General features: G+C 47.4%; 1 protein-coding gene across 4 annotated transcripts in view; it reads left to right on the top strand.

Moving 5' to 3' along the window:
* The first annotated feature begins 1,301 nt into the window (after positions 1–1,301).
* MAP3K9 (mitogen-activated protein kinase kinase kinase 9) overlaps positions 1,302–22,225 on the top strand; it is a 76,005-nt gene continuing 55,081 nt past the window's right edge. For 2 of the 4 annotated variants that reach the window (XM_045807914.2, XM_087856072.1), the window contains exons 1-2: positions 1,303–2,028; positions 8,902–9,315. In XM_045807914.2, coding sequence (XP_045663870.1) covers positions 1,626–2,028; positions 8,902–9,315 — 817 coding nt within the window. In that variant the 5' untranslated portion in view covers positions 1,303–1,625. Of the gene's footprint in view, positions 2,029–8,901; positions 9,316–22,225 lie in introns of all 4 variants that reach the window. The other 2 variants (XM_045807916.2, XM_087856071.1) reach the window with 2 other exon arrangements.

Genomic DNA, 22,225 nt, shown 5'->3' with positions numbered 1-22,225 from the left:
GAGAGAGAGCATGGATGGAGAGGAAGAAGCAGACTCCCCACTGAGCAGAGAGCCTGACAAGGAGCTCGATCCCAGGACCCCGGGATCACCAGCCCAGCCGAAGGCAGACGCTTAACGGACTGAGCCACCCAGGTGCCCTTATCTCATTCTTTCTTAACGTTTGAGAAACAACGACAACACAAGGATGTAGGAAAAGATTGGCCCTTGATCATGGACTGTAGTATTGGCTCGTAGGTATATCCCTCTTCGGTTCTTGATCACATTTCTAGGGTCACCATGATCTGAGGTGAAATTCACTCAAGCGAAAGAAACAACTGTAGAAACACTGAGTCGGTTCAGAGAGACCAAGCCCCCTTCACGGACAGCTTTCAAACTGAGCTCTCCAGCCTCAGTTTGAAGCCCCAGTAAGGTGGTCTCTCATTCTGAGTTCTGAAAAGTGACGGTGTTGGAGTCTCTCTTTACAGGAACCAGCCACGAGGGAGCTGTGTAAAAACGTGAGAACTGTAGTTTCAAGAGTGCTTCTAAAGAACATTACAATGGGCCTAAAGGCCTTATGGAGATGAAAGGTTTCGTAGGTGGGAGTGGGGCCGGGAGCGGAAGCTGATCCACCTGGTTGGACTGGGGCAGAGGCACACCCAAGAGCGGGAAGAATCCAACTGTAAGAGGGAGCTGGAGAAGAAAGGGCTCTGGCGGGGGAGGTACAACCCAGCTCGCTTTTCCTCTGCTCACTCTCAAAAGCTCACTTCAGGATCAAGAGCACAGGTGCTGCCCAACGGGGCCCCTGCCCTACCACAGCAAACAAAGGGCGCGGCCTCCTCCAGCCTCTTCTGCCTGAATGGAGGTTCGGCCTTACCTTTGAGGATCCACCCATCCCTGCTCATGCACCCAATGAGGCCGCATCCTCCTCCTGCCAGGAGGTGTTGAACTCTCGCAGGAAATGGACAGGTACCACGGACCAATGGCTGGAGCTGCCGCGGGCCAATGGGAGACAGAAATGGGTCGACCTGGGGTTGAAAATGAGAGCCCGCAAAAGGGGGCGGGCCCCGGGGCGAGACACGTAGGCGCAGGGGGTGGAGAGGGGCGGGTCGGTGGCTGGCGGGGCGGCCCCAGCCGCGGCGCGAGGAACCTGCGGACAGTCGGCAGCGACCAATGGGAGGGCGGGTTGGCGTGGAGGGGGTGGGCCCGGTGCCGGGAATCCCCGCCCCTTCGGGTCCGCAGGGCTGGGGCGGAGCCAGGCCCGCGTCAGGTGGTCCCGGGCGTGCGGGCGGCGCTGGGGGCGGGGCGCGGCGCGGAGAGGGGAGCGGCGGCCGGCGCGCGGCGGCGGGCACCGGCTGCGCGAGCAGGTACCCGCGGCGGAGGTGGCCAGGCCGCCCCCGGGGGGCGAGCACGAAGGCGGGGGCTCCACCGCGCCCCCATGCCGCGGTGAGCACTCCCTCTAGGCGCACTTGTCGCCGCGCCGCGCCAGCCCCAGCGAGCCGGCTCTACCCGCCCCGCCAGCCCGGGCCCTACCTGCGGCCGCCGTCGGGGGAGGGGGGTCCCCCCAGCTCTGCGGAGCCGCATGAACAATAGGCGGCGGCGGCTCCTGCGGGCGGCGGCAGCCCCGCACCCTATGGATCGGCCGTTCCATGGAGCCCTCCAGAGCGCTTCTCGGCTGCCTGGCGAGCGCCGCCGCTGCCGCCCCGCCGGGGGAGGATGGAGCGGGGGCTGGGGCCGAGGAGGAAGAGGAAGAGGAGGAGGAGGCGGCGGCGGCGGCCCCGGGGGAGCTGGGTTCCGATGCACCACTGCCCTACTGGACGGCCGTGTTCGAGTACGAGGCGGCGGGCGAGGACGAGCTGACCCTGCGGCTGGGCGACGTCGTGGAGGTGCTGTCCAAGGACTCGCAGGTGTCCGGCGACGAGGGCTGGTGGACCGGGCAGCTGCACCAGCGGGTGGGCATCTTCCCCAGCAACTACGTGACCCCGCGCAGCGCCTTCTCCAGTCGTTGCCAGCACGGCGGCGAGGACCCCAGTTGCTACCCGCCCATTCAGTGTAAGGCGAAGGCGGGGCCGCGGAGCCTGGCGGGGAAGGGGGGCTGGAGGCCTAGGGGGTGGCCGCAGAGCGCGTGGGGAATGGTTGACCTGGGGGTGGGTGTGTGTGCGCGCGCTCGGGTTGCAGGGGCTGCTCTGGTGGGTGCGATGGGTACGATAGAGACGCTGCAGGCCTTGCCCAGAACCTCAGGCGCTTGGGCTTCTTAACCTTCATCTGACCACCTCAGCCACGGCTTCTGCCTTCCACATCCTGAAGCCCCAGCATGAGAATCTCCCCATTTCGCACTCCCGGCTTTCCCAAATCTGGAAGGATTTCAGGCCAGCTGGTAGTTTCTGTCATAACCTTAGTTCCCAAATCAGGGACCTTCCTGACCTCTTCTACCGCCTGTCCCCGCCCCTTCAAGGCATTTGCTTTGAAGCAGAAGGGGGTGTCTCCCGCAGGGCTGGCTGGGCTGGCTCTCAAGTCCCGGAAGCCTGTGCGAACTCAAGGCTGAAGTGCCTTTGAAATGTCGTGTTGATTTTTTGGATCGCAATCTTGTATCTCAGAAGTTGTACCTTTAGGAGTCTCACTGAATGATGTGCTGAGAAGGGTGCGAGTGTGTGAAGAAGCAGGTGATGATGGGTGGAGAAATGATTGGAGAGGGAAAAGTATGTCCTTTCCCCATGAGAGATCAGGAACACAGGGTACAGTGACTAAATCCCAGTCCCTTGACACCCAGGCTGTTCGGATAATACATTTTTTCCTTTCTTCTCACCCTAGATCCTTGCCTATATTTGGTATTTGCCAAATCTCAAGGGGACCATGCCCACGGGTCCCTCCCAGGGCCTTTCTTCCCCGTGTCCTGGTTTTCACCAATTTCCCAGGAGCCCCCTGTTCCACACCCTGCAATGAAATTTCCTTTGTTTTTTTCAAAGGACTTAAATTGCCATTGGAATCCCTTAGTTCTGCTAGGTGGTTTTAGAAAATGTAAATATCTTCTTGTGTAGTTTACATTGTTCTATATTTGAGGATCTCCATAATTTCTTCCCTGCTACAAGATATTGTTAATACATATTTATTATTGTTTACTCCATATTTTGTATACTTTGCATTTTAGTTAATTAAAAAAAATCGTTACCAAGGGCCAACGTTAGGCATTTAGTTTCTGAATTTCGTTTATAACATTTATCTTTCAGTCCTGTAACTCATTTTCACCTGAACATTTGCGTTACTTTATTTAAGATGTTTTCTTTAAGTACCATCACCTAATATGAAAATCATAACCTCTTCCTTATTTTTCTATTCTCCTTCTTTATTGGTGTTTTGACCATCAAATTGACGTTCACATCCTTAGCTCCCTTTCTCTCTCCCTCTCATACAGTGTAAAACTTCCTGTTTCTACATTTTGATCTTTATAATGCCTGGAGGCAACAAATGATTTTAAATGGTTTCTGGGTGTTAAATCTTTTTGGCTCTAGTACTGGGAAGGTGAAGGCTAAGGGTCCTAGCGTAGTGTCTGAAATAGTGCTGAAGAGGAGCTCGGTCACATACCGGAAGAGATACTGGAAGAATCGTCTGGCATATTAGTGCAATTCTTTATACATAAATCAAAGGTTCGAGGTTCTTTATGGGGGATGTTTTGTGATTTTCTTTTGTACAGCTAATGTCAGAGTGGGAGGGCTGTGTGAGGCTCCTGAGCAGGAACCCCGTTTCTTCCATCTCTGTGCCCCCAGGTGTCAGAGCAGTCAGGAGTGAATGTGACTTGGGCTGGAAAAACTCATCCGCAGAACACCAGCCGTGGCCACAGCGTGCTACGTCAGCAGCTCCTTCTTCCTTGGGTGCCCAGGACTTTATCTTTATTGTGACAAAAGTTACCTTAGATAGACTAGATTTCTGTATCTAGAACTCAGATGATAAGAAAGTAGGAAGTACTTTGTGCTTATTGAAAGAATTGACTTGAAGAACATGACATTTGAAGGCCCTGGTAAGTTATTTTATTTAGTCTCATCAGGAGTTCTGAACTTGAATGGAATTAATTCTTGATAATTCAGAAAATTTAATTCTATTCAAAAACTAATTAGAGTGCCTAGCAAAGGATAGATACCGTATTAAATGCCAGGAGGTAGGGGTGCTTAGCTGGTTGAGTTGGTGGAGCATGCAACTCTTGAGCTGGGGGTCATGTGTTCAAGACCTGCGTAGGGTGTAGAGATTACTTAAATAAATAAAACTTAAAAAAAGTACCAGGAGATAAAGAAATGATAAGATAAGGAGTTGCTTATAAGTCACACCTGAGGGAGATTGGTGATATAAATACACCATGTTGGTACAATGCTTTGATAAAGATGACGTGGGAAATTGCTAACAGGTGCTCTGATGGGTGTCCTGCATCCACCATTTTAGTTAGTGTCACTCAGAAAATAAAGTAATTGACAACCTTGTTTCCAAAAACTTGTAATGAAATTGAGCCACTGACAGCTTTTCCTCAGTTACCCTTTTGAACTTCTCTTCTGGGGCATGAATTGTGACGTTAGATTACGAATAGCAGACAGTTAAGTAAGAATGTTCACTTTTAGTTTTATCTTTTTATCTTTTTTTTTTTTAAAGATTTTATTTATTTATTTGACAGAGATAGAGACAGCCAGCGAGAGAGGGAACACAAGCAGGGGGAGTGGGAGAGGAAGAAGCAGGCTCATAGTGGAGGAGCCTGACGTGGGGCTCGATCCCATAACGCCAGGATCACGCCCTGAGCTGAAGGCAGACGCTTAACGACTGTGCCACCCAGGCGCCCCCACTTTCAGTTTTAAATATTGCTTTTCAAATTGAAAATTTTGTTTCAAACTTTACTCAGAACAGAAGAGGGGGAAATTACCAAATCTTGTGACAAATAAAAAAAAAATAATAGATATTTAGAAATCATCTAATATTTATATAGTGCCTTTATCCCCTCCAATGTAGATATGAAAGTTTAGCTCTCCATGGTGCTGACAAATATGAATAACCTAGGAGCTCACTCATCTTTTTTTTTTAGTGAAAGAGGAAAAATATACAGTTCCAAATTTATCATCTTGGGACATATATAGTCCTAGGTATTAAAAAAAAAAGTTTCTCTTACAGGAGAATTGTGTCTGTTTTCAAGCAGGGCATTAATTAAGATTTTTACTAATTTACATTTTTTTCTTGCATCCACTAGAAATATAAGGGTGTATTTTCAGGGGTACTTGGGATTTTTAAATGAGTGAGGTATGTATCATTCACTTGCCCCAAACCTACCAGAATGTGCCTGTATGTTTAGTTTTCAAGAATGCAGTTGAGAGAGAATAACATCTTGATGACAAAAATGAAAGAAATAAGGTTTTGTTCCTGATATTCCTGGAAATATCCATCCATAGAAACTGAAAAATGTGCTGAATCTGACTTGACCTGATTCTTACTTAAAACCAGGTCTTGACTGTGGGAAAGGAGAGCCCCACATTCTCTCAGCTGCAGCTGAAGGTCTAGGTCCTACCCAAAGCGACTTCTTCACAGGGAAGGGAAAAGAAAGTACCCTCCCCCCAGTCCCCACTCTTCTGTCTTCTATCTGCTTGCAAGCTGTGTTCTATACTTTTCTTGAAGGTTGGTCATAATATTTCCTTAACTAGTTAGCATGTACCTGAGTGTTTCTGTTCTACCCAGAGAGAGACTATTGCTCTCCCTTCCCCACAGAGGTTTTCCGTCTCTTCTGAAATGCCATCTGAGGAGCTGTCCCTTCAGCACCCAGGTTCAGAATCACTTCTTTTAAATCCTTATACATTTAAATAAATATTTAACACATCCTATGTGTTCACAGCTATGCTTCAGACCAGAGGAAAGGAGGAAGGATATAAGAGAAAAATACAACAGTTAATTCCCTTAAGGAAAATTCATATATTCAGTTGAGGAAATAAGATGTTTGAATGCAGACTTGTTAAAGAGATAGATATCTTTTCATTAGTGTAAAAGCTGTTAGAAAAAGTGAATGTTCTTTCCCTCTATGACCAAGGAGACTCATAACATAATTTACGTATTTCTCCAAGAGGGTTTCTTATCTCTCCTTAATATACACGTTGTTTTTCTCATTCATATAGACAAGATAAGACAAGAATTAGTAATCAGGGTTCATTTTAGGACCCAGGAACACTTAAGATATTTTAAGCAGAAAGTGATTTAGCCCAGGAAATTGGGTGCTTACAGAATTGTTGGATGGGCAGGGAGAAGGGGCTCTTAGCTGGACCTATGGGAACAACTCCCAGAACATTGCAGACCTGACCCACCCAGCAAGCTACTGTTCCCTAATTGGGAACGTACAGCATCAGGAGTTGACATTGAAGCTGTCGATTTCAAGAACACCCTTTTGTAGTTGTTGTCCAGAGATTAGGCAACCACTTGGCCTTGCAGCATTCCTTTCTACATCTGCCCAGAGTTAGTGATTAGACACTGACATGCAGAAAAATCCCACTTCACAGCCATGCTTGCCAGGAGAAATGGTAAGAAGATGGTGTCCATCTCACTTCTGCCTTCCATATCGCATACATCTAACTGGCAGAAGCAGACCTGTAGCCATCAGGGAGTCTGGGAAATGTAGTTCTTCGCTTTCTGGCCTCTGTACTATAAGATATGCTAGAGGATTTTAGAGTGGACGTCGATTGTTAGTGTGCAGGGCCAGCTGTAACATTTATTCTTTATGAGGAGTGCCAGGTGAGGTGAAAGCTTGAAATTGCAATTTGGGGGGTCAAGATGGGCTATACTTATTGTATGTCTTTTTGTATTCTTTTGTGCAGACTGCCTGTTGCATTGTAAAATACAAACAAATATTAGCCCTAGATAGGATGAATACTCTAATTAAGCAAGAATAGAGTTTTGAGCACCACCGGCATGCGAGTGGAGGTTGGAGGCATCCTGGAGCTGGCTGAGGAAGGATGGGAACAGCCAGCAGTGGGCAGTTCCTCTTTCGGTCTTGGCAAAAGTTCAGAAATAGATCTTTGTTTTCTTAGGCTTTTTTTGGTTGTTGTTGTTGTTTTGTTTTTTTTAAACAAACTGACTATGTTCTCTCTGTTTCAGGAGGTCCAATGCATTTTTAAAAAATTTTTCAGATTTGAGTTTGGTTTATTTCCTACTGAGATGGACCCCCCCACCCCCCCACCTCCAATTTTACTCTGTCGCTTACCTGCTGAATGTTCAGCAGGGTGAGTACAGTGGAGAATAAAGCAGACAGAATCTGCCCTTGTGGATCTCACAATCTAGCAGGACAGCAGGCACTGAACAAGTAATTAAACCTTGTTGGGTCTTGCCAAACAGAGACTGTTATGGACGCGTTTGATGGGGGCCTGACCTCATTTAGGCGGGGTTTCGGAAAAGTTCCTCTAGGAGATGTTGTTTAAGCTGAGACCTGAGGGTTGAGTATGAGTCAGCCACGTGAAGACAAAGAGACTGAGAAGACAGAGCACAGGGTTTTCATGAGAGAAACATGAAATAGCACTTTACTTCTGTAGCAACACCTTATCTAGCCCAAGATTTGTAATCACTGGTCGCTGTTATGATCTATCCATGGAAGTCTTTCCAAGCAGCCCGAAGGTATCACCAGGTACCCTCAGTTCATACTCTGCATTGGAAAGGAGATGAGTGGTTGGGTGTGGTACTTGGGGACATCAGGGATAGAGCTGTGGAGCAGGTGACTTCTGGAGTGACATGTCCCCTGGGAGGCTCCTCTCCTGCACATCTTAGTCACCAGGTCCTGGTAGAATCACGTTTTGAAAATATCTTCCCAATTTACTCCACACTCTCCGTCTCGCCTGCTGCTGATATTCAGACCCTGTGCTTGGGTGCCTGGGTTACTTCAGTGGCCTCCTTACTGGTTCCTTTTGGAGTAGGCTCCCTGTCCTCCAGGTTATATCCCCATGGCTGCCAGAATTGATGTCCTTTCTAAATCACAGTCTAGTAACACTCCCCTACTTAAAAATGCATTGAGTCCTATCATTCACAGTGTGAAGTTCAAGCCTCTCAGAATGACTTTAAAACCATTTCACAGCCTAGCTGACCCCAACAAGACCCTGAGCCTCATCTCCTATCCTAACACATATAATCCAGCCACACCAGCCAGACTCCTTGAAATTCTTGATATGCCATATATTCTTATACCTCATGTTCTTGCTCATGACCTTCCCTTTGCCTGGATTGTCCTTCTCCATCCTGATCTTTGCTGCCTGATGAGATCCGTCCCACTCATTCTTTCTTTTTCTTTCTTTTTTTTTTTTTTTTTAGATTTTATTTTTAAGTAATCTCTACGCCCAACATGGAACTGAAACTCACAACCCCGAAATCCAAAGTTGCGCACTCTACCGACTGAGCCAGCCAGGCACTCTCCCTCCCACTCATTCCCAGTGTTGCCTTCCCTGAGAATCCCTTCCCACTCACCCTCTTAATCTTGTCCTGCAGTGGGAGTTGGTGGTTTTCCTAATCTGATCATAGAGCTACGAAGGCTCTGTTCGCACTGTGGTTTGGTTGTTGTGTGTCTGTCTTGTCGTTGGATTGTATGCTTCTCACCATCTAGGACACAGTAAAATGAATAAGTCTCCCAAAAATGATCTCCCTCTGTTCCCTTTAGTTAAAATGGTTTGTCATGGTTTGACATTCCGCATGATGTTCCAAGTAGAAATTATTACATGAATATTTATTGAATGCCCACATGTGCTGGTCATTAAGAATAATGCAACAGAAAATAGGGTAGCCACATTTCTTGCCTCGATGGAGCTTACCTTACAGTGGGAAGACAAAAAAGCCAAGTGAACAGATAACTTGCTATGTTTACCCATTGGTAAATGGGTGATTCAGTGGTGTTTTCAGAATGTTTTTGACTTCTTTTTTTCTTCTCTTTCTCAGTGTTAGAGATTGATTTTGCAGAGCTAACCCTGGAAGAGATTATTGGCATCGGGGGCTTTGGGAAGGTCTATCGTGCTTTCTGGATAGGGGATGAGGTTGCCGTGAAAGCAGCTCGCCATGACCCTGATGAGGACATCAGCCAGACTATAGAGAATGTTCGCCAGGAGGCCAAGCTCTTCGCCATGCTGAAGCACCCCAACATCATTGCCCTTAGGGGTGTGTGTCTGAAGGAACCCAACCTCTGCTTGGTCATGGAGTTTGCACGTGGAGGGCCTTTGAATAGAGTGTTATCTGGGAAAAGGATTCCCCCAGACATCCTGGTGAACTGGGCTGTGCAGATTGCCAGAGGGATGAACTACTTACACGATGAGGCAATTGTCCCCATCATCCACCGCGACCTTAAGTCCAGTAACAGTGAGTATGATGAGGTGGGGCTGGAGGGCTCAAGAGTACTTTTATACTCAGTCCATGGCTTTGGTGGGAGTGGATTCCTAAAGGAATCTCAATGGGCATTGAAACTCCTTGCTTAAAACCATTTCCATCCTTGAGTTGAGATGTAGGGGCAGAATGAGTGCCAGGAAAATTTGGTTTAGAAAGAGAAGAATGAGGCACCTCAGGGGTTTGGAATAATTCTGAGCTCATATTAGCAGGCAAGGTTGGTGGTGTATAATTCTGCTATGCTGTGCAATATATATCCACATACAGATAGAGAGAGAGATACATAGATAAATAGATATATTTTTCCACTTTAGGGAAGTGTGTCTGTAATTACAAAAGGGGTTTCCCTCTTTGGTGAAACAACAGGTAACTATAACGCCTATTTACATTCTACCTGACCACCCCAACTTGAGGTACCCCCCAGAGAAGGGACTGTAAGGAAGAATAGGCATGCTGTTTAAGCTCTGGGGCCGATTCAGGTGACGGTGTCCACTGGGAGAGCGTGACCTGGCTGGTAGTATTATAGACTCCTGATAGCCTACGGGTCTTATTAATTAATTGTTGTAACTACTTAGTGTTTAATAGCAGGGAACTGAGAAGTAACTGTTTATTAAACATCCGGAATCCATAAACTGGATTGTAAAGCAAGTACATAATTACATGGTGATTTGGTGGAAACCAGTCTCTTTCCTTGGAATCTGCAGGCACTGGGACTGTGCCTCTTTTGTGTGGTAATTTGTGCTCTCTTTTGCCTGAACTGTGTGGTGGAGAGGATAACATTTGTTAAATAGGATATGCTTAAAATCACTTTGAGCATCCTGTGTGGAGAGGCAGGTGTTAAGGTTTGGGGGAGTGGTGTGGGTCCCAGGAACTTCACTCTCTGTTTCCTTCGGCATTGAGCCCAGAAATCCTTCAGACTTTGTTTTGTTCTGAGCTGTTCCAGATGTGGTTTATTTTTCCATCGATACTACTGTGAATGTTTACGTTTAAAAATACATTTTAAAGTTATTTAAGTAGTAGATGTTTTTGTTGTACAAAAATTAAGCAGTGTAGATAAAAAAGAGAAAGTAACCAATAATGTTTTCCTTCAGGGAGTATAACTTACATTTGGCATATCCTCCCAGACATTTTTAAAGTAAATATGTTTATATAAATATATATACACCTATAATTATACATATAGACATACCCACACACAAATAGATTTTCCAATTTACTTTAAAATAGCCTTTCTTACCCTTCTCTCTTCTACCTCAGCCCTCTTCTCCCTTAATAATAGAAAAATTCATCGTTGTAAGAGCATGGAACATTATATATAATGCATATGAAGGATTTAAGTTCCGTAAAATAAAACATGATTATTCTCATCCCTCCTCTCAGATTCTGTTCTTTAAACACATGAAATTAAAACTTTTGGTGACCCTTTTCACATTTCTGCCTAGACATTGCTTTGGATGATGGGGTAAGAATAAGCAGATGTGTTGGTAGAAAATGTGGCGGATAAGCTGACCTTTATTTTTTCTTATATCCTTATGCTGGAAGACATAAGCAGAGTGCTTTAATCGTACGTATTGAGTCCTTTGAAAAACTTGGGCTAGAATGATGGAATTGTAAAAGTCAACCATTTCCTCCAGGAAGTTTCAAATTTGGGTGTAATTTCAAGCTGTAACCACCAGGTTTTATGTTCCGTGAGATTTGCGTTTGAAGGTCCAGGCTCTTGTGAAGGAAAAGTTAGCTTGCCAAAGTTCTGCCGTTTGCAAGAGGTGGCAAGAGACCTCAGTGTCATTCTGTCACTGGGAAGAAAAAACCCTGTTCTTTCTTTGTCTTTAGTGGGCTCTGGTGTACTGTGCTGTGGCCGGGTTGGACTTACACGTGGTATAGTCTGACCCTTGACCTCATCAGGGTTGCCGATGCCCGGGAATGTGCGGAGTCCATTGGGCTGTGTGGTTGGTGCTGATATTGATGCCTGCTGTAAATCTCACAGGGGTGTTGGGGTAGCTCCTTGACATTGGTCTGTGGTGGCTGTTTGCCTGGGATTGTGTGAATCCAGTATGAGTCTTGATGTCACTGTTGTTTTTACTCCAGTGCTCTGTGTGCATGACTTAAAAAATCGTTTTGGAAATGTTATGCTAGTTTTTACCCGCCCGTTGGAGAGTCACAATTTCTCTGTGTTTTGCAGACTTGAGGATGCTGGCTTGTGTCTCTAGGGGTTTTTGTCTGTTTAAGATTTTATTTATTTGAGAGAGCGAGCATGAGTGGGGAGAAGAGGGAGAAGCAGGCTCCCCGCTGAGCAGGGAGCCCGTTGTGGGGCTCGATCTCAGGACCCTGGGATCACGACCTGAGCCGAAGGCAGACGCCCAGGCAGCTGAGCCACCCACATGTCCCTCTCTTGGTTGTTATTAAGGGTTCTGGAGAGTTGGATTTTGGTCGCTGCCATGTGAGGGGAGAACTCTAGGAATCGTATGTGTTGGTTGACTTAGGTCCACTAGGGAGAAGAGATGTATATATGTGGGCTGTCTTTGTGGAAAAAAGAAAGTAGTTGGTGACAGACATCTAACTGTTGCAAAAGGCTCAGTGGAAAGGTGATTAATTACAATGCTTTACTATCCTGGTCACCTACTTTAAAAAGTCACTGCGGTTAACTGGCAGTGGAATGTCTGCAGCATCGTATGTTGATATATAATCCTCAGTAAGTTTAGGTTTGACAGCACATAACCTAAAAACCAGAATAACAGCGGCTAAAACAACGTGTATGTTCATTCGTCTTTGAAAAGAAGTCTGCAGGGGTTAGGGACATCCCAGTATCCTCAGGGATCCAGGCTCCTGTTTTTCACTCCGTCCCAGTACATGGCTTGCATCCTCAGGCTTGCCTTATGGTCTGAGATGGCTGCGAAAATGCCAGTTATTTGGTCCAAGTAACAGGCCCAAAGGAGGAGGAAAAGCAGAAGCACAGAAAAAGGTACTCCTGGAGCTGAGCTGGCTCCCGTGGTCCTCCCAGAAGTCCAGCAGAAACACATCTGCTTGCATTAATTGGCCAGAATGTAATCATATAGCCATGGCTGGCGCAGGGGAGGCTGGGAGATGCAGGACTTTAATCTGGGTGGCAGTGAGAGCAGGGCTGGTGGGGGAAGCAGCTGGCAGTCTTCCCATGGAATCCTAACGTGGGACATGCGTTGGGAAGAACTGTTTATTTCAGATGTTTAGCATCATACAGCCAAACAAGGTTAGCCAGGCCCTGGGACGTGTGGCCCAGACCCCTGATTTAGCTAATGGCTTCTAGTACTTTACCACATTGCATCATTGACTCAGACATCACTTCTTAAAACTACTTGCAGAAAGCCCTGGCTCTAATAATGGATTCGTGTCTCTGCTCCCTCAATTGGGAAAAACTGGCCACTTGATCGTCAGCAAAGGTGTCAAGGAAAGATGGTCTTTTAGTGGAAAGATTGGCCGTTGGAAGGTTACGTAGATGGATTTCAGGATTTTGGCTTAAAGGCATTTGGCAGAATAACAGTTCAATAGCGGTTGTTAAAAGTTAAATTAGTGTGAAAACAAGGTCATATGAAAAAGCTTTGGAAAATGAAAAGCCTTGCCCAAAGTGAGGGTTGTGTTATTACTTTTTTCCCTATTATTAAACAACTTCTTTCTTCCTCTTAGAAAACACAGAAGAACAGAGAGGTAAAAGCTGTGTGTTTCTCCAGTTTTTGCACTTACGGATATTTGTTTTTACTCGGAATTGTGCACGGGAAATCCCAATAACCGTGTTGCTTGTAGCATGCTTTCGTGCCCCCGACTTGTCCGTATATTGTGACATGTTACGTAAATAAATATTCTTCCACCACAAGATATTTAAAGGTTGCACAGGATTCCACTACTTAGATATACGTCATTAACTAAACCGAACCCCTGTATAACAACAATAATAATAGTAATAATAATAATAATAATAATAATAATAATAATAATAATACAGTTGATGCTTATGGAGTGCCCTCTTTAAGGTTAAGCATGAAGCTTTTTGTGTCGGTTCTCTTTTCATTCTCATAGCAGTCCCGCAGAGTAGAGACGATGAATGTGTTTATTTTACAAAGGAGGAAACTGAGGCTCAGACGGGGTCAGCCATTTCTCCAGGGTCTCGCCGCCAGTCCCAAGAACAGACTTTGTGGCCAGGTCTGACCCCTCTGCTTGTGTTCTCAGTCACCGCACCATTGCTGGCATACTGCTGGTGGGCGGCTGGGGCATTTCACGGCATTATTTTATGTAGCCTGTAGCGCTTTGGTTTTACAGGGTTAGGAATAGTATTACCCTACTCACAGAGCCATAGCGTCCACGTTTCCTTAAGGTCTGATTGACTCGTAGTTTCATAGCTGGAAAGCAGAGGTGAGTGGTGAGCTGCATTTGGTTGGGACTTGCCACATCTGCCTTCTTTTTTTTTTTTTTTTAAAGATTTTATTTAATTGACAGAGACACAGCGAGAGAGGGAACACAAGCAGGGGGAGTGGGAGAGGGAGAAGCAGGCTTCCCACTGAGCAGGGAGCCCGATGCGGGGCTCGATCCCAGGACCCCAGGATCATGACCCGTGCCGAAGGCAGCTGCTTAACGACTGAGCCACCCAGGCGCCCCCACACCTCCCTTCTTTGGTGTGATGTCAGTTGAAACTTCTCATGAGGTCTTCACTGCCTTATCTCCTTCTTCTAAAGGCACTTCCCCTGTAAGCCAGGCCGGTTTCCTCTTTCCTCTGGAATGTGCTCTGTGCCTCCTAGCCACAAGGCACTCAGCACCCTCACCCTCACTGTGGGAATAACCTGGCTTTCAGAGGTGCTCTTGCCTCGGCTCTCTGCCTGTCCAAACCCTACCTGTTTTCCTGTGCTCAGTGCAAACGCGACTGCTCCCTCCCAACAGCCCATCACTGTGGTCAGTGCTACATAGTCACCTGGTGCTAAACACACAGTACCTGACAGCATGTGGGAGAACATGAGGGAGACAAGGGACTAGAGCTGCTGGGCCAGCGGTTGCAAGCTCAGATGTCTTCCGGTCGGGTCAGTACATTTGTGAAGCAGTTGGGGTGAAGCTGTAGGGCTTGGGAGGAATGATGGAGCAGTGAGCGTGCGCTCCGTCCAGCGTGGGCTGTTGGAAGATCGAGCAAAGCGCAGCTGGCCTGCCGTGGGCTGCCCTGGCCCTGCATGCCCTGGCCTCCTCTGCTTGTTGGCTATGATTTCAGGAGCGTTCCTAGACCTCCAAATAGATTTTGTGTCTTTAGCTTCCAGGGATATGAATGAATGCGTAAATGAATGAATAAAGTACCCCTTGAACTGGTCTGCTTATGGGATCTCAAAGTGTCAAACCTCCCCTTCTCTCGTCGGAGGATGTCCTGCATCCTCCTGGACTTGTGCGGACGTGTGTTTCATCCCCTTTATAAGCTCCAGGCCCTTGCCCCTTTCCTAATGTCCCAGTTTGTCAACGTTTCGGGTGCCGAGGGTGGTATTTTCACAGTGTATTTGTTACCAACCTGCAATGCCTCTGCCCTCTTTTTTCTCTGCACCCTTCCGTGATGCGGGCCCCAAATAACTCACTGGCAGTGTGTCTGCTGCGGGAGCAGGCCACGCCCCCTGCCACCTGCATCCGCTGCCAGTCGGCTCCATCCAGCCTCAGCGCACGCCCTGTGTTCCCACCTTGTGAAGTCCCGGTCCTGCCCCTCACATGCTCCCTTCTGGTTTTGTGGCCCTGTTCGATTGGCTGCTCCTCTTGACAGCTACGGGCTGAGTAGCACCCCTCCCTTCAATTTCTGTGCTCACTTGTGCTTTATGCACTTCTCAGCCTTCTCTCAAGAGTTCACAAGATAAAGAAGCAGGAGCCTTCCTTTCTTGGAAGTGGAAGGAAGACAGAGCTTCCATCACGCCCTTGACCTCAGACTGGCTGTAACATTCTAAGCCCTGCATTATACCTGGACTGGACACTGTGTTTCCTGGGGGGGATTTCTCCGGGCTGAGAGTGTGCTGCGGAACGCTGTGACCCACTGGATTCCAGATGCTGGCGTTCTTCTTCCTGTACACTGAGGTCGAGCACATTCCGATGTGCAGGAATGAATGAATGGATGGGAGAAGCGCGTAGGGTGCAGGGATCCTGGCCACGAGCAATGTGGCAGGAAGGACTTGCCTAGAAAAGGATGAGGAGTAGCCATAACAGCAGTTTTTCCTATAGGAGAATAAAAGAAACTGTAAAACATTGCCAGGATGGATCTGGGAGGCAGCAAAGTATTGGTTAGAGAACCCAATTCCTAGTCCTTTTTAAGAGGTGTGTAGTGACTTTTTTATGTCTCATGAAGGCATCCCCAAATGAGATACGTTTGACAGTACCTGGCTTAGGTGCTGCTGGGTCTCTCTCCCCATTTTCCTTTCCATTTCTGGTCTTTGTGGTTCTTTGTTTGCTACAAGTTCTTTCTTTCAGAGTTGGAGGGTGTTGGACGTGTTTTGAGGATTTTCCCTGGCAAATGCACACAAGTGATCAATGAATTGGATCATTTCAGTTGTAGGAGGCAATACCTAAGGTTAGCCGGTGGCCATCAGGCATGTAACAGAGAATTCCGTTCAGTTGAGGGCTAGCAATTTGCATGAACACAGAGGCATGTTCTGCAAGTCAAAAGACATAAATAAATAAAAGCTGAAATAAAGCAAACAGTTGAAACTGGTGAGGCCAGGTGGTCTGACCTAGGGGTCGAGTTGCAGCTCCCAGTTCTCTTAACGTTGCCTGGGAACCTTGCTTTTCCCTTTTCCCGTTGGGCATGGCCATCTCCAGCACAAGATGGTTCTCCTTTGTGTGTTAATTTGAGTGCTTGGTGTTGAGAATATAATAGTAAGCAGTAACAGACATCTGCCCTACCCTGAAGGAGCTCCCTGTGGGGTCACAGGGAGAGACCTAAGTCAGGACTGTGGTGCATGCCGTGGCCTGAGAATTTCCTGAGGGAGCGAAGGGGAGTTAACGAAGGGGAGTTAATGAGACAAAGCAGTGAGGGGTGAGGGTGGGCAGGGCCAGGACGGTCCAGGCAGGGAGACCAGCAGACTCCAATGGCCAGTGAGAGCATGGTCCCCCAGGAGGCAGGTGATGCCCTTGACATTCCCAGGGTCCTTTCCTGTGCCTGCTGGGGGTCGAGGGGCCGCCGAGGAGGACCAGGAGGGAAATTTGCCATCCTTCCCCAAGCTTGCTCTGGAGTGCCTGCCGTCATCGTTGGTGGCTCTGGGAGCTTCTCTGCAGCATGCTCAGTGGTGTAGGAGGTGGCCTGGGCCCCGGGCAACAGTTAGGCACCTAATAAAGCCCGTGCTGCAGTTGTAGCAGAAGATGAAGGATCTTGGTAGATATTCTGGACCCTGAGCGGTTATCTTGGGGAAAACAGCCTCAGTGAGGGGGCAGGTTCAGGGCAAGAAGGGCTTTTAAAGGTGTGTGGGCTCTGATTCCAGATGATTCCTTAGTGTCTTCCCCTTCATTTCCTCTGATTTGAGCTGCTGTTGCCCTGAAGGTCAAATTATGATGTCTTCTCTTTCCCACATCTCTCCCCAGGCAAACCTGGTAACGACTAAGTGGTGTTGTCTACCCCTTGCAGCCGGTCCATGGCCCTGTCATTGCTCAGGGTCAAAATTTGTGCTTCCGGATCTCTAAGGAGACCAGAGCCTGCCTGTCCTTTCCTCCTTGTCCCTTGGAAAATTTCAATTCCTAACCTGATGTCTTACTTCATTCCTGGGAGGTAGCTCAGGGTTGCTTGTGGATGGAGAAGGTGAGACACAGGTGATGATGCGACTGGGCTTGTTGCAGCAAGAAAAATATGTCGCTTCCTCTCCAGGTCTCCCGTCTCCTTACCTTGGAATCCCCTTCCATTCCCCATCAGCTCCGTGTAGAGCTATCCTTGTTCCTCTTATGAGGGAAGGGCTGTTAACATAGCGCCCTTGAAACCCTTAGAGTCAGTGCAGAATGTGGGTTCATTTGGGGGGACAGGGTTGCTACTTTGACTAATCCAAGACTCTGAGAAGGTTATGAATCGACACCGTTATAGAGAACTTCTTAAATTGGGCATCTGGGTAAGAGGAGAATTGGCGTAGAAGGAACACTGGCCCACGTGCTACCCTTGGCACTGACGGGCCGGGTTGCCTTGGGCACACCTTGTGCTCTCTGATCCTCAGATTCCTCGTGGGCGAAATGAAAGGTGTGGATGAGATGGTCTCTGAGGTCCCTTCCAGGACTGACATTATGCGTGTGCGTGCGTTTGGGAAAAGGTGGCGACTATGTGGTCTGTGTGTGTGTCAGGCCAGCACGCGCCCAGGTCCCCCGCTTTCTGGCTTCTGGTTGCAAGGACCAAAGCTCCTGATGAGGGGAATGTTCTCCAAGTGGTTTAGGGAGAAAACAGTTGACAGGAGCTCACAGGTGCACCCCTCCCCGTTTGCTGCCCAGGGCATGACAGATGGCCTTGCGGAGAGAAGATGCTCCGGTCACATGAATCATGAGGGAGAGATTCACAATAAACCAAAGGCAGCCTTCATCCTGGAGGCTGGAGGCAGGACGCAGTAAGTCAAATGACACTTCTGTCCTTGGGGCTGAGCGAGGGGCATCCTGGTGTCTTGGGGCTTTGCTCTTGCCTTCCCACCCACTGCTCTGAATCAACCTAAGTCTTTTTCAGGTGGGACTCGAGACCACGTAGGTGTTTGTGTGCCTCTGTCCCCCTCCCCAGCGGAGCTGCAGGGAGACTCTGTGTCTGTGGAGGCACCGGAGCGTGACAGTGTGGTCGAGAAATGAGACAGATTGAAGCTGAGGATTGCTCATCCCTGGGATTTGTGCTCTCTGTAGGAAACTTGGAGGTTTTGATCTGAGAAGAAAGCATTTCCCCTTAAGCTCGGCTTTGGGAATCACTGTGGTCTAAAGGAAGGAACACCAGCTTGGGAGTCAGAGAGACTTGGAAAAGCTACTTCTTGAGCTCTGACACTGAGCAGTGGCTAGCCTCTGGGGGTTCCAGGAGCCTCGTGTGTAAAACGTGGGCAATACAGAAGAGCGGTGTTGTTTGAAGACGGTATACGGCAGCGCGTGCCACGTGTCACACGGGAGCCACGTTCACTAATGGGGCTGCGCGTTTTTTCCTCTTTCCAAGGAGAAGGAGAAACGTCTTTCTATTCCGTGTTATTTTAGGTGGACACAGGATATAGCTGGGTTTCCCTTTTTGAAGTAGCATGAGGATTTTAGGCAGCCCTGAGCTTCCCTTTCCCAAGTAGGCCGGGGGTAGCTTTACCATTCCCACTGACCCTGGCAGATTTATTTCAGCCGAAGCCACAAAAGGGGATCGATACCCCGCAGCCCCTTCCAACTGTGTCTGGACTTCTTGTGGAAAAGGCCGGTGTCTCTCGCTCCCTCTGGACCTGCGTTAACTCACAGTGCTTGGCCCCGTGAGAAATGCTGCCTTGTTTTGTTATGGCCTTTGGCCTGATTGAATGGGACAGCTGGCCAGTTTTATGGCTCTGCTGGCCTCTCAGCTGATAATTAAAATGCTTTTGCCCCAGGAGGAAGGCAGTATATTTCTCTTTTCCCCGCCGCACCAGTCTACGGCCAAGGTCAAAGGGAATGCCTTTTTCATTCCCCCTCCCGGCTTCCCCAAACCAACTTAGCATTTTTGTTGCACAGTCTTTTCTAAGACTGGAATATTCAGGGTGGGCCAAAGAGATTTTATGTTGAATTTTGTGGTCTTCTTTTGGCAGGAGCATGAAACATGATTGCCCCATTTCCATCTCTGTGCAGCGGCTTTATTGCCTGTAGCTATTCAGATCTGGTGGGCACAGCACTTAGTAGGTGCTCAGGAAATGGTGGGTTTGGTCGTTTATAGATTCCAGCACTGCGCCTGTTTCCATGCATTAATAACCTCTCCCCCGAACCCACGACATTAGCTAAACAATGCCCAAACTCTCCTTTAGAGCTCACATTTAGGATGTGAACCCTCTCGTTCATTGGAGATGAGCCCATGTGAGCTCTGGGTGAGAAGTGGTTTGTGTCTTGGCTCTGTTACTTGCTAGCTGGGACCTTGCGCAAACGATAAACTCTTTGTGCTTTCGTTTTCGCTAATGTTAAATGGGAATAATTATAATTCCACGGATCTCATTTTATAGGGTAGAGGTGAGGATTCAGTGAAATAATCTAAATGAAACTCTTAGCACCGTCTGGCACATGGTAAGGGCTCCATGTATTGATCGTAATTATTGTAAGTCCAGAGGCTGCGTTTATTCCCTCAGTCTTTAAATCCACAATTTGTGATCTTGTACTTTTGAGTATAAATTGTCTTGTACTTGAATTTTCAGTGTTTTAGTCCCATTCTCTCCAATTGCACTATAGATACTTAAAATTCAAAATGGGATATATACCTTCAGGTAAGAATAGTTCAACATTGAAATACAAAGGAAAGTCGATCTGTTTCCTATCCTAATCCCTAAATTTCCTTCTTAGAAGCAAATGAAATTAAGATGTGGGGGGGGTTTGGGTTTTTTTAGTTTTTGGAGGTTTTTTTGGTCTCCTTTGATATTTTTTTTCTGTAAAAACATAAGAATCCCAGTAGAATTCTGGACAACAGAGGACTGTTGTTTTTCTTTCTTCCATCTTCTCCTGCTCCCTACCTCCCCTCTCCCACGAATCACACACAGTATAGGACTTGGCATACAATTCCTTGTTGCTGTGAAATCTTGCCTTATTCTTTTGTTCTTCTTCTTTTTTTTTTTAAAGGGAGTGGGGGGGTGGGGGCAGAGGGAGAGAGAGAATCTTAAGCAGGCTCCACACTCAGCACGGAGCTCAACACAGGGCTTGATCTCACGACCCTGAGATCATAACCTGAGCTTAACCCACTGAGCCACCCAGGTGCCCTGAAATCTTGCATTTTCTGCCCCTCCTCCCTTCTGGATGGACTCAGACTCCTCTACTGAACAAGCTGGAAGGTGTTCTTGGACCTCAGGTAGTCGGAAGCCTAATGTTTGCCTCTGGAGTTTTGCCAGCTACGGAGGCTCTGACTCTCGCCATCTGTCTACCGTGGGACCTGAACCATACCAGTGGGGCCGTGGGGCCCTGGCACTGACTGATCTGGTAACTCAGACCTTTCTCTGAAGATCCTTGTGACTGTTGCAACTTGATGTGCCTGATAAGGCAATGTAACAGGAAAAAGTGTTATTGAAAAAAGAAAAAGTTATCCCAGATTGCACAGTGCAGATGCAACTGCTTTGTCTTTCTCCGCGATTTGCCTATTCCTGTCTGTGTAGCTCATCTTCTCCTGCCACGTCAGTCGGAGAGTGCAGGCCATCTGGATACATTTTATTTTTGTTTGTTTCTGCATTCTGGTAACCTTCAGAATCCAAGAAGGAGGAGAAAAAGATTGTAGTTGGGGGAAACGGTGATAGTCTCCAGTTTCCAGTCATTCATAACTCCCTTTTGTGTTTATAGATAAGATTAGAGCTTGAAGGAACCTTAGAGCTGTGACCCCGAGACGTTGAGTAATTTGCCTAAAGTCAAGCTATTGGGATGCCTGAGTCTCGTGACAGTGTCCTTTCTTTCAGGCACCCCCAGCCCCTGATAGTGGGGCCTGGTACTCTGCCACGTTTTCCAGCTAGGTCCCAAGTATTGTGGGCGACAGCAGGATCTCCACACCATCGGAGGAATGAGGGATGCCTTGCTTATAGCCCCAGAGGTCACAGCTGAGCAGCCACGTCTGAATCTTTCCTGCCCACAAAAACAAACTCAATCATTTCTTCACTGGGTCTTCTATATATGGAAGAGACCGTGTTCAGGTTGTACCAGGGGTTTTAGTTTTCAGAAAGAAAACAATGAAGACTCCCCACCCCTCCCCCCACCTGTACTGAGATATAATTGACATGTAACATTGTGTAAGTGTGAGGTATACAATGTGATGATTTGATATACATACATATTGCGAAATGGTTACCACGGCAGGCTTAGTTAACACATCCGTCACCTCCCATAATTACCATTTTTTGGTGTGGCGAGAACATTTAAGATTTACCCTTCTTAGCAGTTTTCAAGACTATAATACAGTATTGTCGTGGTTTTTTTTTAAGATTTTATTTTATTTTAATTATTTTTTAAAAATTTTATTTATTTACTTGAGAGAGAGAGTGGGAGCAGGGTGAGGACCAGAGGGAGAAGCAGGGAGCCAGATGCGGGGCTTGATCCCAGGACCCTGGGATCATGACCTGAGCCGAAGGCAGACGCTTAACCGACTGAGCCACCCAGGTGCCCTTAAGATTTTATTTTTAAGTAATCTCTGCACCCAACATGGGGCTTGAACTCAACAACCGCAAGATGAAGAGTTACAGCCAGCCAGGCGCCCCCACAGTATTGTTCACTATAGTTAATCACCATATTGTATGTTAGACCCCCAGAACTTACTCATCTTCTAATGGGAAGTTCGTACCCTTTGGCCAGCATCTCTCCATTTCCCCTACCCTTCAACCCCTAGCAACCGCCATTCTGCTCTGTTTCTGTGAGTTTGCCTTTTTGAGATTCCACGTGTAAGTGAGATCATACACTATGTATCTTTCTCTGACTTACTTCGCTTCGCATAATGCCCTCCAGGTCCATCCACGTTGTCATAAATGGCAGGATTTCCTTCTTTTTTATGACTGATACTCCACTGTATGTGTATATACGTCATATATCCTTTATCCAGTCATCCATAGATGGACACTCGGATCGTTACTATATCTTGGTTATTGTGAATAAGCTGCAGTGAACATGGGGGTGCAGATGGCTCTTGGAGATAGTGATTTCATTTCGTTTGGATATATACCCAGAAGTCGGATTGCTGGATCATATGGTAATTCTCCTTTTAATTCTTGGATGAACCTCCATACTGTTGTCC

This window comes from Ursus americanus, chromosome 26 (genome assembly GCF_024610735.1).
Source record: "Ursus americanus isolate L20-20 chromosome 26, mUrsAme1.1.p, whole genome shotgun sequence".
In the NCBI taxonomy this organism is placed as follows: domain Eukaryota; kingdom Metazoa; phylum Chordata; class Mammalia; order Carnivora; family Ursidae; genus Ursus; species Ursus americanus.
Note: the sequence above shows the minus strand (reverse complement) of the source record. Positions and strands in the feature narration are given on the sequence as shown.